Genomic DNA, 17,935 nt, shown 5'->3' on the forward strand with positions numbered 1-17,935 from the left:
ACTTTCAGCAACCACACCCCCTTTTTTGGAATGACGGGATTTTTCGAAGCGGGAAAGAACATAGAACGTCTATGGCACAACAAAATATTATGGCAACAGAGTAATCTTAGCGGAACCAAAACAATTTAAAGATACTACTGAACTTTTGTGAAAATCGGTTGTAACAAATGTCAATTTACGGAAATATATTGTTTTACAAGACCACAGGTATATATGAACTTTTAGCCAGTGAGTTAGCAAGCTAACGTTACTAATTAGCTAACGTTAGTTAGCTGGCAGATTCCACTCCCTGTAGTTTAAAAAACAGGCTGTAAAAACAAAGTTTAAATTGCCGTGGTACGGGTTTGTTGTTTGCTTGTGCTAGCTAGGGTCTTTTCGTTTTCTTTGAAGTCCTATTTTTCATTTTAAACTTCTCTAACTATGTCAATATTTACATTAACGTTACTCCTTAAACTTATTTTTGTTTTATTTTTAAAGCTAACGATTTTATGCAGTTTAGCTAGATAACGTTACAACGGTTAACGTTAGCATCCATTAACTCAGTTTGTAAACATGTCTATTGCTTACAACACAGGAGAATACAAGGATATTCTATTCTCCTCTCAAATTATATTGAATAAGATGAAATCTAGACGCACCCAAAAGTCTACAAAACCCCGTTTACAAGGTAAGGGATATTTTTTAACATGTAACTAGCGAACGTTATTACTACATTGTTGATGAGCCTTATCTTCAAGAAAGTTCCGTCAAAAATTGAAACTAACTGAAACTAGCTACTTTTTCAGACCCCAAACTCGCTGATAAGGGGCACAAGTCAGCATCGAAGAGCCATGCCAAACCACCATGTGAATCTTATCCTGCCCCAAAAAAGCCTTTCACTGGGAAACTATTCTACTTAGATTTGCCATCAAACAGAAGAGCAGAGACATTAGAGAATGATATCAAACGGTTTGGAGGGGTAAGTGAATATTTGTTTACATCTGTTAGCATTTTACATAATGACAGACTGTAAAGTATTATAGCACATTGAATGTGGATGATACAGTTATCAGCTTGCCTGCCTTTAACAAAAGGGGATAATCATTCCTGAGCCAGCGAGATAGGGCATTCAAATTGACAGGTTGTGTGAATTGTTAATAAGGTGTTGTGTTGACATACTGCTGATCATGGACCATTTTGAAGAGAAATGACAACTTGCTGCCTTTCACACCAATGTGGCTACTGTCTACTTACTGTGGAGGAGAAGTGGCTTTCAGTCTTTTGGAACATAACTCTTCTAGTGATTGCTTCTGTCTTGTTACCGGAGTTCTCTCTGGTTGACTCCTATTGATACAATATACATACAGTAAGTTATTGTCCATTTACATAGAAATTCATTTTGTGAAGTCAGCATATAAACACTACACTATAATACATGTAGTACGGAAAACATTGGAAAGTTAGTACTCAAGTCACACATATTTAAAGTCTGCGGCTTAACTGTCCGACCATGTATAGGGCCTGCATCTGTCCTATGTTCCACTGTTCAGCAACCTGATAGCTGACGCAATCAAGCACAACCTGCTCCTATTCTTGCTGAACAGTGGGGCCTATATCTCCTTCCGAAGTGCAGCAGCTCAAAACGTTGTGCAAGATTGTGCATGTGGGGTCCTCATAGAGGCCCGGAAGCCCCTTGCACTGCTGCCCGCTGTCATTTCTCTCTTTTCACCACCGTTTTAAATACAGTATTTGATTAATACTCTGGCCCAGGATGGACCTTGTGTGTTCTCCCCCAAATCAAAGTTTATTTGTCACGTGCGCCGAATACAACAGGTACCTTACAGGAAAATGCTTACTTACAGGTTCTAACCAATAGTGCAAAAAAGGTGTTAGGTGAACAATAGGTAACTAAAGAAATAAAACAACAGTAAAAAGACAGGCTATATACAGTAGCGAGGCTATAAAAGTAGCGAGGCTACATTCAGACACCGGTTAGTCAGGCTGATTGAGGTAGTATGTACATGTAGATATGGTTAAAGTGACTATGCATATATGATAAACAGAGAGTAGCACCAGCGTAAAAAGAGGTGCACACAATGCAAATAGTCCGGGTAGCCATTTGATAACCAGTTCAGGAGTCTTATGGCTTGGGGGTAAAAACTGTTGAGAAGCCTTTTTGTCCTAGACTTGGCACTCCGGTACGGCTTGCCATGCGGTAATAGAGAGAACAGTCTATGACTGGGGTGGCTGGGGTCTTTGACAATTAGGGCCTTCCTCTGACACCGCCTGGTGTAGAGGTCCTTGATGGCAGGCAGCTTAGCCCCAGTGATGTACTGGGCCGTACGCACTACCCTCTGTAGTGCCTTGCGGTCAGAGGCCGAGCAATTGCCGTACCAGGCAGTGACGCAACCAGTTAGGATGCTCTCGATGGTGCAGCTGTAGAACCTTTTGAGGATCTGAGGACCCATGCCAAATCTTTTCAGTTTCCTGAGGGGGAATAGGCTTTGTCGTGCCCTCTTCACGACTGTTTTGGTGTGTTTGGACCATTCTAGTTTGTTGTTGATGTGGACACCAAGGAACTTAAAGCTCTCAACTTGCTCCACTACAGCCCCGTCGATGAGAATGGGGGCGTGCTCGGTCCTCCTTTTCCTGTAGTCCACAATCATCTCCTTAGTCTTGGTTACGTTGATGGATAGTTTGTTATTCTGCCACCACCCGGCCAGATCTCTGACCTCCTCCCTATAGGCTGTCTCATCGTTGTCGGTGATCAGGCCTACCACTGTTGTGTCGTCTGCAAACTTAATGAGGGTGTTGGAGTCGTGCCTGGCCATGCAGTCGTGGGTGAACAGGAGGGGACTGGGCACGCACCCCTGTGTAGCTCCAGTGTTGAGGATCAGCGTGGCAGATGTGTTGCTACCTACCCTCACCACCTGGGGCGGCCCTTCAGGAAGTCCAGGATCCAGTTGCAGAGGGAGGTGTTTAGTCCCAGGATCCTTAGCCTAGTGATGAGCTTTGAGGGCGCTATGGTGTTGAACGCTGATCTGTAGTCAATGAACAGCATTCTCACATAAGTGTTCCTTTTGTACAGGTGGGAAAGGGCAGTGTGGAGTGCAATAGAGATTGCATCATCTGTGGATCTGTTTGGACGGTATGCAAATTGGAGTGGGTCTAGGGTTTCTGGGATAATGGTGTTGATGTGAGCCATTACCAACCTTTCAAAGCACTTCATGGCTACGGACATGAGTGCTACGGGTCTGTGGTCATTTAGGCAGGTTGCCTTTGTGTTCTCGGGCACAGGGACTATGGTGGTCTGCTTGAAACATGTTGGTATTACAGACTCAGTCAGGGACATGTTGAAAATGTCAGTGAAGACACTTTCCAGTTGGTCAGCACATGCCCGGAGCACACGTCCTGGAAATCCGTCTGGCCCCGCAGCCTTGTGTATGTTGACCTGTTTAAAGGTCTTACTCACGTCGGCTACGGAGAGCGTGTTCACACAGTCGTCCGGAACAGCTGATGCTCTCATGCATGCCTTAGTGTTGTTTTCCTCGACCCAAGCATAGAAGTGATTTAGCTCGTCTGGTAGGCTTGTGTCACTGGGCAGCTCGCGGCTGTGCTTCGCTTTGTAGTCTGTAATAGTTTGCAAGCCCTGCCACATAAGATGAGCGTCGGAGCCGGTGTAGTATGATTCAATCTTAGCCCTGTATTGACGCTTTGCCTGATGGTTCGTCGCAGGGCATAGCAGGATTTCTTGTAAGCTTCTGGGTTAGTGTCCCGCACCTTGAAAGCGGCAGCTCTACCCTTTAGCTCATTGCGAATGTTGCCTGTAATCCATGGCTTCTGGTTGGGGTATGTACTAGAGGTCGACCGATTATGATTTTTCAACGCCGATACCGATTATTGGAGGACCAAAAAAAGCCGATACCGGTTATGCCAATTTTTTTATTTGTAATAATGACAATTACAACAATACTGAATTAACACTTATTTTAACTTAATATAATACATCAATAAAATAAATTTAGCCTCAAATAAATAATGAAAAATGTTCTATTTGGTTGAAATAATGAAAAACAAAGTGTTGGAGAAGAAAGTAAAAGTGCAATATGTGCCATATAAGAAAGCTAACGTTTAAGTTCCTTGCTCAGAACATGAGAACATATGAAAGCTGGTGGTTCCTTTTAACATGAGTGTTCAATATTCCCAGGTAAGAAGTTTTAGGTTGTAGTTATTATAGGACTATTTCTCTCTACGATTTGTATTTCATATACCTTTGACTATTGGATGTTCTTATAGGCACTTTAGTATTGCCAGTGTAACAGTATAGCTTCCGTCCCTCTCCTCGCTCCTACCTGGGCTCGAACCAGGAACACATCAACAACAGCCACCCTCGAAGCAGCGTTACCCTTGCAGAGCAAGGGGAACAACCACTCCAAGTCTCAGAGCGAGTGACGTTTGAAACGCTATTAGCGTGCACCCTGCTAACTAGCTAGCCATTTCACATCGGTTACACCAGCCTATTCTCGGGAGTTGATAGGCTTGAAGTCATAAACAGCGCAATGCTTGAAGCATTGCGAAGAGCTGCTGGCATAATGCACAAAAGTGCTGTTTGAATGAATGCTTACGAGCCTGCTGGTGCCTACCATTGCTCAGTCAGACTGCTCTATCAAATCATAGACTTAATTATAACATAATAACACAGAGAAATACGAGCCTTAGGTCATTAATATGGTCGAATCCGGAAACTATCATCTCGAAAACAAAACGTTTATTCTTTCAGTGAAATACGGAACCGTTCCGTATTTTATCTAACGAGTGGCATCCATAAGTCTAAATATTCCTGTTACATTGCACAACCTTCAATGTCATGTCATAATTACGTAAAATTCTGGCAAATTAGTTCGCAACGAGCCAGGCGGCCCAAACTGTTGCATGTACCCTGACTCAGCGTGCAATGAACGCAAGAGAAGTGACACAATTTCACCTGGTCAATATTGCCTGCTAACCTGGATTTGTTTTAGCTAAATATGCAGGTTTAAAAAAATGTATACTTCTGTGTATTGATTTTAAGAAAGGCATTGATGTTTATGGTTAGGTACCGTACACGTTGGAGCAACGACAGTCCTTTTTCGCGAATGCGCACCGCATCGATTATATGCAACGCAGGACACGCTAGATAAACTAGTAATATCATCAACCATGTGTAGTTAACTAGTGATTATGATTGATTGATTGATTGTTTTTCATAAGATAAGTTTAATGCTAGCTAGCAACTTAGCTTGGCTTCTTACTGCATTCGCGTAACAGGCAGGCTCCTCGTGGAGTGCAAAGTAAGGCAGGTGTGGTTAGAGCGTTGGACTAGTTAACCGTAAGGTTGCAAGATTGAATCCCCGAGCTGACAAGGTAAAAATCTGTCGTTCTGCCCCTGAACAAGGCGGTTAACCCACCATTCCTAGCCGTCATTGAAAATAAGAATGTGTTCTTAACTGATTTGTCTAGTTAAATAAAGGTGTCAACAACAAAAAAATGCCGATTTCCGATTGTTATGAAAACTTGAAATCGGCCCTAATTAATCGGCCATTCCGATTAATCGGTCGACCTCAAGTATGTACATACAGTCACTGGGGACGACGTCCTCGATGCACTTATTGATAAAGCCAGTGACTGATGTGGTGTACTCCTCAATGCCATCGGAAGAATCCCGCAACATGTTCCAGTCTGTGATAGCAAAACAGTCCTGTAGTTTAGCATCTGCTTCATCTGACCACTTTTTTTATAGATCGAGTCACTGGTGCTTCCTGCTTTAATTTTTGCTTGTAAGCAGGAATCAGGAGGATAGAGTTGTGGTCAGATTTACCAAATGGAGGGCGAGGGAGAGCTTTGTACGCGTCTCTGTGTGTGGAGTACAGGTGATCATTTAACATGTTAATAGAAATTTGGTTAAACTGATTTAAGTTAACCTATATTAAAGTCTCCGGCCACTAGGAGCGCTGCTTCTGGGTGAGTGGTTTCCTGTTTGCTTATTTCCTTATACAGCTGACTGAGTGCGGTCTTAGTGCCAGCATCTGTCTGTGGTGGTAAATAAACAGCCACGAAAAGTATGGCTGAAAACTCTCTAGGCAAGTAGTGTGGCCTGCAATTTATCACAATATACTCTACTTCAGGCGAGCAAAATCTAGAGACTTCCTTAGATTTCGTGCACCAGCTGTTGTTTACAAATATGCACAGACCGCCCCCTCTTGCGTCTGACCCTGTGTCTCTGTCCCCTCTCTCAGACGGTGGAGAAGTTCTTCAGCAAGGAGATCAAGTACCTGGTGTCTAATAAGAGAGAGGCCAGGTATGTGCATTGTCATGGCCGCGACTCACTTGTCCCAAGCCCTGACTCTGGGCACAGCTCCCCCCACCCTCACCCCCGTCCTGGCAGCCACAGAGACAGCCTCAAAGGAAGTTCCCAGGGCCAGGCAGACATGGTGAGACAACTATTCCTCTCTGTGTCTGTCACTGGTATCTGTATCTCAGTGGGATCATTTTCCATGATATGCTGTATAACTGAAGCTATCCATATATATATTTATCCATCTCTCCCTATTTCTCTTGACAGGTGGTCATAAGCAGGGGCAAGTCTTTTGTGAAGAGAGTTGTAAAAGAGCAGGTTTGTTAAGATCCTCACTAATGAGTTTGGCAAGCTATTTCCAACCTAATGCTACATGTTACTTTTATTGTTTCCGACTGATAGGCGTCAGGAACTTCAGGAAAGTTTGCACTTTGGATCGAAATGTTTGTTCATACTTCAGGAGATACTTTGGATTTCAGTTCTTTGGTTAATTAAGATGTTTATTTGTTTTTACCCTGTAGGTGAGAATACAGGTCAACGAGATCCTATCCAATGCTCTGGAGTGGGGAGTGAAAATCCTGTACATTGATGGTAACATGTCTATTCATTTGTTTGATAAGAAATGTTGACATAATGCTTATTATGACAATGATACTTTCATATGTAAAAAAAATATTTTCTTGAATTTCCTTAAATTCCAGATGTAATAGCTTATATGGAAAAGAAGAAAAGGAATGTTAAGTATACTGCTGAAAAGCCAACCGCAACCACATCTGCTGTCAAGAAAAGTGTAAGTCATGTTTCTGGATTTATATTTTGACAGTTATTTCCTGGAATAACATATCACTTACATGAGTCTTGTGTGTTATTCCTTACTAATGTAGGCCAAAGGAGAACCTGCAGGAAATCCAGCCTTCCAGAAGTATAAGGGTAAATAATGTCCTGTTGCATGTGACTCTGTTGTCTGTTTACCGCTTCATCACTGTGTTATTGTTATAGAGAACTTCTAAAACCTTCTACGTATATCATCTCAGTAGATTAAGGTTGATGTTGGTTGTACGATAACACTGGTACTCACAGGAGGTTGGTGGCACCTTAATTGGGGAGGACGGGCTTGTGGTAATGGCTGGAGCAGAATCAGTGGAATGGTATCAAATACATTTTTTATTTGATTTATTTAACTAGGCAAGTCAGTTAAGAACAAATTCTTATTTACAATGATGGCCTACCCCGGATGACACTGGGCCAATTGTGCGCCGCCCTATGGGACTCCCAAACACGGCCGGTTGTGATACAGCCTGGACTCGAACCAGGGTCTGCAGTGACACCTCTAGCACTGAGATGCAGTGCCTTCGACCGCTGCACCACTCGGGAGCCCATGTGTTGGATGCCATTCCATTTGCTCCGTCCAGCCGTTATTATGAGCCGTCCTCCTGTATATCATTATGAGAAGTTATTTGACCCAGACATAGGCACTGTCTCTAATGCTTTGTTCTGTGTTTTGCTCAGGTGGAAGGATCCGTAAACCCTTTGTAAAGGTAGTGGACTCCAGCAGGTGGGTCTATAAAAGAGATGACAGACTCCGATGTCTGTAGTATTGACATATTAAGGCAATTCTTATTGTCATTTTGTTAGTGTTTGAGCATGTAATATAGCATCTATCTTATGTCTCTCTGCCAGACATTACCGTCCAATTTATCTGGCCATGCCGAACATGCCAGAGTTTAACCTAACGTCAGCTCCCCCCTGCAGTCCCTTCTATGTAGAGGACCAGGAACACTCTGGGAAGAGACCTAAAGAGCACGGGTATGGAGTCTCATTCACTAAACGCCTCACCTTTCTTAACCCTTCTTGTTGTGAACATAAAGAAAATCCACCAATTACAGAAGAAGCAGTGTGGCAGTATATTCCCCTGTCTTGGCATTTGTGTTTTACCTGATTCACCAAAACATCCAGATTTTCCTACTGTTGTTGATGGGGATTGCTACAGCAGGAAACGGTTATGTATTGCTTAGCACCCTCCGGGACTAACTGCTAAGTCTTGGTTGCTAGGCAACTATATGTGATTGAACTCTGACCTGGCTATTACTTACTGACCTATAGGTGTCTCAGGAACCGAGGGGTGAGAGTATCAGCCAGTGAGGAGAGGGGGCAGGACCCGGCCAGGAGGAACAGGGAGAAGAAACGTGGAGGCTACTGCGAGTGCTGCACGCTCAAATACAACAACATCAAAGCTGTGAGTTAGAATACATCTGTTTAATGTATGTAAACACAGTTAACACGTGTTTATAACGAGAACCTAATCATGTACAAAAGGCCTTCTGTACTTGATGTAGTGGTAGCAGACGTTGTGGTAATGCTTGACTTGTGTCTGTATTCTGCAGCACCTGCAGAGTGAGCAGCACACGGCCTTCTCCAGAAGTGATGAGTACCTGGTGGTGGACAGGCTCATCACCACACTGCCCTTCAACTTCAGTCACGTCAAAACAACACAAACTCCAACCACAAGGTGCAGTAGTCTTACATTTTTACATTTTAGTCATTTAGCAGGCGTTCTTATCCAGAGCGACTTACAGTAAGTAGTGAGTGCATACATTTTCTAAATTCCCCGTGGGAATGGAACCCACAACCCTGGCGTTTCAAGCACCATGCGCTACCAATTGTCCACACAGGAGCAAAATCTACCCAAATCAAAAGTAAACGCACACATATTGAATGCTGTTCAGTCACATGTTTGTTAGGAAAACAAATGCAATGTTGTGTGGAACATTTTGCAGATTGCCTGTTTTTTTTTTTTTCATCTGTTGTGCTGATCACCACATCTCTAAGTAATTTTTTGTTCCCACAGGTCAAAGTACAGCATAACCTCCCTGTTGTGTGTTCCTGGACCCAGCATACAGAAGGAGGGAGGTGTGGAAACCAAAGAGCTTAAGGGGGGATTAATGTCCCTCTGGTCTACTACAGTGGAGCACCCTCTCTCCCAGAGTGTGGAAAAACCCTTGGAACAGCCTCGGAAGTGCAGCCGAGGAGCCCCTGTTCCCCACAGCACCCACGAGGGGGAGAAGAGGTGCTCTTACGTCTCAGACAGACCCCAGCCCAAGCACAGATCCCTGTCCTGCAAACATTGCTGCCGACAGGGATCCCCGCGCAAGCACCCCCAGAGGGCTGGGCTGAGTCAGACACCTGTGTCTAATGCAGAAATAGACCCTTCTACCCATGACTCTGTCGCCAACCCCAGACTTTCCCATCAGGGCCAGAGAACTCACACAGACAAAGATGGCCACTCTTCATTTAGTCACACAGAGGATTTACAATGTGGCGATCCAGCTGGACGTGTGAATGTCGATTCCAGTCAGCACGAGGTGGCAGGGCCTTCAGAACACCACAAGCTCAGAGCTTTAGAGGAGAGTGAACTGAGTCATGATACGTTGGCTGGGGATACTCTTCCCGGGAATACTGTGGGTGTTTCGGAGCTCGAGGCAGGTGACACGGAGACACACACCCCTCCTCCTGCCAGGACGTTACAGAGGAGGGTCAGGGATTACAGACGGAAGAGAAGGAAAGTTGAGAAGCAGCAGACTGCTCAGGAGCAGGAAAAACCGAGCAATGTTCCCAGCAGCTCTCTGCTGAACCTCTGGCAGCTGTTCCACTCCAGTGAGGACATGGAGTGTGAGTTCAGAGGCTTTCCCAGCTGTTCAACTCCAGTGAGTACATAGACTGGGAGTTCCAGGCCTTCCCCAGCTAGAGGAGAGTGGGGGGGGTTTGGGTGACCCAGAATCTTCCCAATATGAGCACTAACTTGTTACGGACTCACTGTATGAACTTATTGTATGACAGTTTCATTGAGTGACATAGCAGATCTATATGGGAACCTGTTGACTGTGGCTCTTTAAACCTATGACTTCTATAAAGGGAATAGTTCTCTTCAGGTTGGGAGGGTGGTGGCGCAACACTTGTGTTGATTTAACCATGGCAGCTTTTAGTCTACCTGGCTTTTTTTACCATGACTGGTTTTATCTGGAGAACAGGCTGGAGCACTATCCTCAGTCCTGTACAACGCCTGCATGTGTTCTGGTGTCCAGAGGAACTGCATGGTTGTGTTTTTGGTATGTGGTATTGTACATTTAAAAATAAAAAGGGATACAACCGAAGGTCTTCTATTGAATTGTCATTACATTTCTGTACGTATTGTACAGGTGAAAAAGGTATCTACGTGACGTCTGTTTGATAAATGAAAGACTACCTAAACCGCTCTGACATGTCTGTGATCAGTTGAATGAGCACATTCTCATAGATAAGAGTACATAGCTCTGACCCTGGACATGCTGTGTTACACAAAGGAGAGGTCTCCCTCAAGGCTAACTTGTCATAAAGCACATCGTCCTCTTACACAGCCACCAACACAGAGAGACTGAGACAAGGCGAGAGGGATTGCTTCCTCTTTCCCTCCATAACAGTAATAAAGAAGTATTTGCACTTTCTCATGTACTGAATGCATCTAGAATTCCCCTCAGCATAACTGAAGGAGAAATGCATCGGTTTTCTAGGTTTTCCTTATTTGTGTGCCTGTATTTAGCATAGTGCTCTTGTTCTCCCTCATTTCTTTAAAATGAATGCACTGGGGTCAGATGGGAGTTGCTATGTGGCGCTGGTGATTAGTGACTGAATAGGAGATACAATTTAAACTTGGCGTCTGGGCTGTAAACAGGCAGGGCCGTGCACAGACCTTTCGGGGGGGTACATGTGCCCCCCCCCCCCAAAAAGAAAAATCTGCACTGCGGTTACAGACTCATTAAGCAAAAATTACAAGAGAGAAAGGCAGCGCAATCTGATGAGTAAAGTACACACAATTTCAGAAAGCGCGTTCTGTTTCCACCAGCCATCACTTTGTAGGGCAGCCTGCTTACAAGGTGCTTGATGCCAGCCGGGTAGCCCTGTTCTGCCTCACAAATATCGTAATGCATTTGCCAGAATATGTTACATCTTCATCCCATAATGTTGAAGTCATAATATCGATGTTACAGCTTCTTTAGACATAGGCCAAGTTTGGGTGGCTACTGGCAATATCTGAAATAAGACCACATCACCAGGTAGCCTGTTGTTCTGGCAATGATGAGTCAGTAGTTGATTGCTAAACTGTATTTTATATGGATAATTAACGTAGGCCTACACTGTTTTTGCCAGGCAATACTGTCTTTCTGGCCACTAATCTGGATAGGTTAGGGCTATTTGGAATCCTTGGGACATCCCTGCCCTAAACCTAAGCTTAGTTTAACCCATACCACCTTTGCCCAACAATGCTGATGACTGGTCATTGGCAGTGGAGTGTATTCATGAATGCCAAGGGAAGCCAGGCTTCCCCCCCAAAAATTACCAAGGAACAAATAAAAAAACGAAATAATTTATCTTTCGTCTCTGTGTTTCATAATTTTCCTTTAATTCGTAAGAGGTTGACTGTATCTCACAGGAGAAAGCATCTGAGAGAGCGAAACAGCACCCCTCTGTCTCCATGTGTAGGCCAACTATCTGATTCTGTCTGGTCCAAATGAGGATGACATTGTTGCCGCCGAAGCATTGAAGGTAAGGGAAGCCAATGAGCATTTACATTTTTTTATTTTTTATTTAACCTTTATTTAACCTTCTGTCAGGCCTCCCTTGACAGAACAAGTATATCAGCATTGAGCTAAACTGAGCGAGCTCAATTGAATGGTACTGGCGCACCAAAAAAAAAGTGTCGAGGGAAGCCAGCTTGGATTTTGGCTTCACTACTATCAAATCCCATTGAGAGCATATATCATTGACAGAAAAATTTGAATTGTTGCATCTCGTTGTTGTGTTGTCCTCCAGTGGCTAGCTAGCCAGCTAGCTAAAATTGGCACTTTCCTAAATTAGCCATGGATGGATATAGGGATTTGGAGTTGTGGTTCTCTGTACTTTACAATGATTATAACGGCGATTCTGATCCAACCATTAATTTATACATTGTTGTGCCCCTGGCCTGAGAAGATGGAAGTTCAATTTGTAGCTAGATGTAGAACACTAATGTTAAATAGCTAACGTTGCCCATGAATTAAAGTTAGGCTAGCTAGCAAGCATTTTAGCCAGGTAGCCCAGGACACCAAAAGATAAAAGCGTGTACTGTATGACAGAGTGATAGACCATTTCGTCAACATGAAAGAGAGGATGGCATTGGCGTTTCTCTACAAGTAGAGTGAGTCAACATGTTTTTCTACTTGCATGAAAGAGCACGCACACACGTATAAAATCAGAACCATGGACAGCCACATATTTAGCCTATGTTGATTGGACTAAATCGTTTTTGGTATCTTTTAGTTGTCACTGTATTAGACTAAGCAAAGGTGATTTGATGATGTTGAAGTTGAAATGGTGCTGGAATAGTGGAGGCTTCCCCAGGGATTTTACCCATGCAACGCTGCTGGTCATTGGTCAACAATCAAGATGCACACATTTTTGGTTCGGAAGAATAGGTGCTAATTTGAGTTCAGTGGGTTTAGAACAATTACATATTTATAGTATTTTTTTTAAAACATTTTTGGGGGAAATTATACCACCATGGAAAAGGGCACTTTGGAGACTGGAAGGGGCATGTGCTCTGCACAGGTAGAGCCCTATCTGTGCACATGCCTGAACAGAGGTAAGGATTATTTGCTGACAATGAGCAATCAATAGGTAAAGAGAGCAGGTGGAAGTAATGTTGAGGAGGATAGGGGGCTAGCCATACAATGCATTTGGAATCTATTCAGACCTCTTGACTTTTTTCACATTTTGTTAAGTTACAGCCTTATTCTAAAATGTATTAAATTGTTTTTTTCCCTCAATCTACACACAATACCCCATAATGACAAAGCAAAAACAGCTTTTTAGACATTTTTGCAAATGTATTTTTTTTAAGTATTCAGACCCTTTACTCAGTACTTTGTTGAAGCACCTTTGGCAGCAAATACAGCCTTGAGTCTTCTTGGGTATGATGCTACAAGCTTGGCACACCTGTATTTGGGGAGTTTCTCCCATTCTTCTCTGCAGATCCTCTCAAGCTCTGTCAGGTTGAATGGGGAGCGTCGCTGCACAGCTATTTTCAGGTCTCTCCAGAGATGTTCGATCGGGTTCAAGTCCAGGCTCTGTTTGGGCCACTCAAGGACATTCAGAGACTTGTCCCGAAGCCACTAATGCGTTGTCTTGGCTGTGTGCTTAGGGTTGTTGTTCTGTTGGAAGGTGACCCTTCGCCCCAGTCTGAGGTCCTGAGCGCTCTGGAGCAGGTTTTCATCAAGGATCTCTCTGTCATTTTCTACGTTAATCGTTCCCTCGATCCTGACTAGCCAAAGAGTTCAATCCTGGTTTCATCAGACCAGAGAATCTTGTTTCTCATGGTCGGAGAGTCCTTTAGGTGCCTTTTGGAATACTCCAAGCGGGCTGTGTGCTTTTTACTAGGGAATGGCTTCTGTTTGGCCACTACCATAAAGGCCTGATTTGGTGGAGTGCTGCAGAGATAGTTGTCCTTCTGGAAAGTTTTCCCATCTCCACAGAGGAACTCTGGAGCTCTGTCAGTGACAGAGGTTAATCTGTCGCTGCACCTCCCTCCCTCCCTTCTCCCACGATTGCTCAGTTTGGCCGGGTGGCCAGCTCAAGGAAGAGTCTTGGTGGTTCCAAACTTCTTCCATTTAAGAATGATGTAGGCCACTGTGTTCTTGGGGACCTTTTTTAAATGTATTTTTATTTAACTAGGTAAGTCCGTTAAGAACAAATTCTTATTTACAGTGACGACCTACGACGCTGGGCCAATTGTACGCCACCCTATGCACCCTATGGGACTCCCAATCACGGCCGGATGTGATACAGTCTGGAATCGAACCAGGGACTGTAGTGATGCCTCTTGCACTGTATTCCCCTGGGTTGTAGAATCATCTTGAATAAAAATATCAATTGGCCTAGAGGTTTTTTTGGGGGACCAAATATGTCACTTGTGAATGTTATTAGCTCTGGATTGCTCCTAAAATGCGCTATAGGCCTAAAGGGGTTTAATACATGATCAAGTTGTGATGATTTCTGGTGTATGTGTATGCTTGTAGGGGACCTGCTTACAGTAGTTTATCCATGGCAAAACACAATGCGCAACATCAGGAAGTAGCATTAGCCACCCCAGCATGGTAGTGGAAAATTGTGTTTTATTCAAATAGTACTTATATTTTCATGTTTTGTTAGACTGAAGGGCAATTAAACCGATTTTAGGAGGAAACTGATGCCTTTGCAGCCTGAACGGAGGATGTTTTATGTATGAGCCGGTCGCAGGGGGAGACCAGTGTATAGACGGCTGGGCACATTACAGGTGGACGCAGATGACGTAAAAGGAATAATAGCGTCATCTGGCTGTGGGTTGGGCTAATTATACAGCAACTGAGAATATAGTCTAGAAAGAGCATGATGGGCTGTTATACACAACATAGCAGTATTACAGATTGTTTATCTTGACCGTGCCCTTCAGTGATTGTGCCCTTCTATGATTATGCGCAGAAGCGGTCAGAAGGTAGTCTAGGTCTGTATGGAGATGGAGCGTGCACACTACAGTTCCCGACATCCCATCTCGGCAATCGCTGTTCTCCTCGCATGTTTACGCATGAGGCGCTTCTGCAGTGAGCTACTGGATATTGATGTGCTTTAATGTGTCCCCTCTCCTCCCTTCCTCTTACCTCTCCTCCCTCTCCGCTCTGTGTCCCATAGAGACTCAGCGCGCTAAGATGCACTTGGCGTAGAAACAGCAGCGTGAGCGTCTCAATGCAGGGGCAGCAAGAGCACCCCGATGGCCACCAGCACAAGAGACTGCGCTAAGCAGACGACCAGCGCGCACTTTCATCTGTGCTTCTCAACCCCGAACCTCCTCTAGCGAAGAGAGAGGTGCCCAAATCCGTTTTAGGATATCGCTTTTTTTTGTCCCTCTTTCTGTCCATTGATGAAGAAGAACTGATGACGATGTATCGGCGATGGTGGATTTCCCTTTTGTGCGTCTATGTACTGATGTGCATCGTTCATTCCAGCAATCATATGCCTCGAAATGGTAATGTATTTATGACAACAAATATTGCGATGTATTTTATTGGAATAGATCCGAATAGCAACAGCATCACATTCCATGTTATTATGCTGCCAGAGAGGGAGCCTGAATCCCCAACGTAAACAACCTCTAAAATATGCATTTAATGTAACCTTATGAAAGGGAATCTGTCACTATTTGATGAAAGATATTCCAAAACCATTGCAGTGTTATTTCACGTTGATTTATGTTTTGGTATAGGCGCTTGTAGCTGTGTTTTTTGCGCCAGGATGGCTATCGCAGTCTTAAACATCGCTGTTTCCTCCCTGTGCAGGAGACGCCTTGTCGCAGGCGAAGGCTGTTCGTGATGCGAGCAGGTTCGCGGAGAAGGAGGACACGGTCCCGCTCCGTCTGCTCTACAGCATGCACAACCACAGTCAAATCTCCCACGATGTCATCAGCACCAGGACTAGAGCCAGTTCCAGCCCCACACAGGTAGCCTACACAGTGGTGGTGTTATTTATTATGGTGACGGTGGCGATGGAGCTCCGCTATGTGCAGAGAGACAAATGCTTTTGGTACGCGTTGCTATTGGAGACATCCCGCTATTCTCATGTTGTTTATGTTTTTGTTGAAACATCTCCTTTTTACGCATTTCACAGATAATTCGGCAATATCATATTTTCACCTATAACAAGCTAGTTCTTTTGACTAGTGGTCTATGTACAGAAATATAGGCTATTCAATTTCGCCACATTTAAAAGCGTAGGCAGTGTCTTTTCATTGAGCAAAATAAAGATAGCCTGGTGGTGTATTGTGGGGTTTTCTATGCACATACATACACAAAAGACAGGCTCAGGCCTGATCAGCAAAAGAGCCCATGCATGAAACACATGGGGATGAAGCCTATGCATTAGAATGAATAGACAAATAGGCCTGTAACATCCATATATGTTAATACATGTCAAATATTTTGTTTTCGTTATATAGTAAGAGAGGTTCTCATTATTATAAAGGTGAGCGGACCTGACACAATATCTTCAGAATCTATTGAATAATGATTGGTTTGTGCCCTTACAATGGATTCGCTCGTAACCCACATGGCCCTATGTCTGAGACACACTGCTTCTTGGATGGTTAAAGAGAGTCTGCTCTCTATCTGGTTGGCATCCTTTACAGTTCACTGTCTGTGTGGTTGCTTTGGCTATTAAATTATCTGTTTGGTATGAAGACCTAGTCTGGATACTCAGATACAATCGTAAGGCTCTCTACCTCTGAAATGTACACGTTATAAACATCATCAGATTTCTATTCCACTATTCCTTCCTTTTATCTAAAATCTAGTTGTGTTATTGATATTAAAGTCCCAGTGCAGTCAACACATGTGATTTGTCTGTGTTTTATATATATTTCCACACATGCAGTTGGAATAATACTGTGAAAATTATGATAGTGCCCTTTTAGTGTAAGAGCTGTTTGAAAAGACCGCCTGAAATTTCAGCCTGAGCAGAGGGACATCGAGAGCACAGGCACAAGGGCAGACACTTTCATTACAGGAATCATGAGGATAATGCACTTTATAGTTTGACCAAACCATGGTTTTAGTCGCCCCAAAAATAGGACGTTTTGAGTGAGGTGACAATGTAGAATGTGCTCTTTCTCCGTTTATATGCACCCTTTCAGTTTGTTTACTAGTATAATGACAAGGTCAGAGCAGTTCCCTTTGCTCATACTGCGTTTGACTTTGAATGTGAGTTAACATGACCTCAGCTCAGCCTATCAGAAAACCAGGCAGGCCCATCTTGGTAGGGGGGCCGGCCATTGCCCACTGATCAGCCAAAGGCTCATTATAGAGTAGAATAACGGAAAAATTGCGCGAAAACCATCTGTCATTTGCCAAATGGCCAATCTGCCCCTGGACGCTAACCTATTATGGGTTTATAGTTCCAGAGGCTATGCTAGGCTAAAGGCTAGCCTGCACGGGGCTCCCACAGGGTCAGGTAAAGGGCTGCAGATTATGGCAGGCAGGGAAGGTGTTAACCCTTTGTCTCTCACTCCAAGGTAGAGAGAACCAGGCTAGCCATGATAACCAAGCTAATTGGACACATCTGTCATTGGCTTCAACATTGTTTATATGACCTCACTGGTGTTCTATATGTTGAGCTCTAATAAGGAACATGAGCGTACGTCATTAGAACTGTTAACTTGGGACTGGAACATGTGTGCCAGATACTGATAAACTGGTTTGGCTTCATTTGTCTTCAAAATAAGATTCTTGTGCCGCCTAAAAGAAAGTTCTTGGGGGAAACACTGCCTCATCTTTTTGCCACTATTTAAAGCACAACTGCATCAGGTGTCTCCAGGTGAAATTTTACTGCCCCACAAAGAGAGAGAGAAAGAGAGAGAGATATGAGGAATCTTCATTTGATCTGATCAGTCGTTGAGTTTCTTGTCATCCCCAGAGAGAGTTTTAAACTAACCTCAAATCAGCCACTTCGTCACACAGCCTGCATTCTCAGCGTCCTATTGTCTGATTCTGCTCTGATTTCGGCTGTTTTTAGCTCGGTATCATAACA

At 43.8% G+C, this 17,935-nt stretch overlaps 1 protein-coding gene across 1 annotated transcript; it reads left to right on the top strand.

The window, feature by feature from the left end:
- Window positions 1-45: 45 nt before the first annotated feature.
- On the top strand, window positions 46-10,450 carry LOC120047760 (protein DBF4 homolog A-like). Its single transcript, XM_038993314.1, has 13 exons — window positions 46-207; window positions 575-667; window positions 786-958; window positions 6,255-6,449; window positions 6,581-6,631; window positions 6,835-6,904; window positions 7,015-7,103; window positions 7,198-7,243; window positions 7,823-7,868; window positions 7,994-8,119; window positions 8,417-8,549; window positions 8,698-8,822; window positions 9,162-10,450. The coding sequence occupies exons 1-13, from the start codon at window positions 168-170 to the stop codon at window positions 10,027-10,029; spliced, it is 2,055 nt and encodes a 684-aa protein (XP_038849242.1). The 5' UTR covers window positions 46-167; the 3' UTR covers window positions 10,030-10,450.
- The last annotated feature ends 7,485 nt before the right edge of the window (window positions 10,451-17,935 follow it).

Source organism: Salvelinus namaycush, chromosome 5, assembly GCF_016432855.1.
Source record: "Salvelinus namaycush isolate Seneca chromosome 5, SaNama_1.0, whole genome shotgun sequence".
Lineage (NCBI taxonomy): Eukaryota > Metazoa > Chordata > Actinopteri > Salmoniformes > Salmonidae > Salvelinus > Salvelinus namaycush.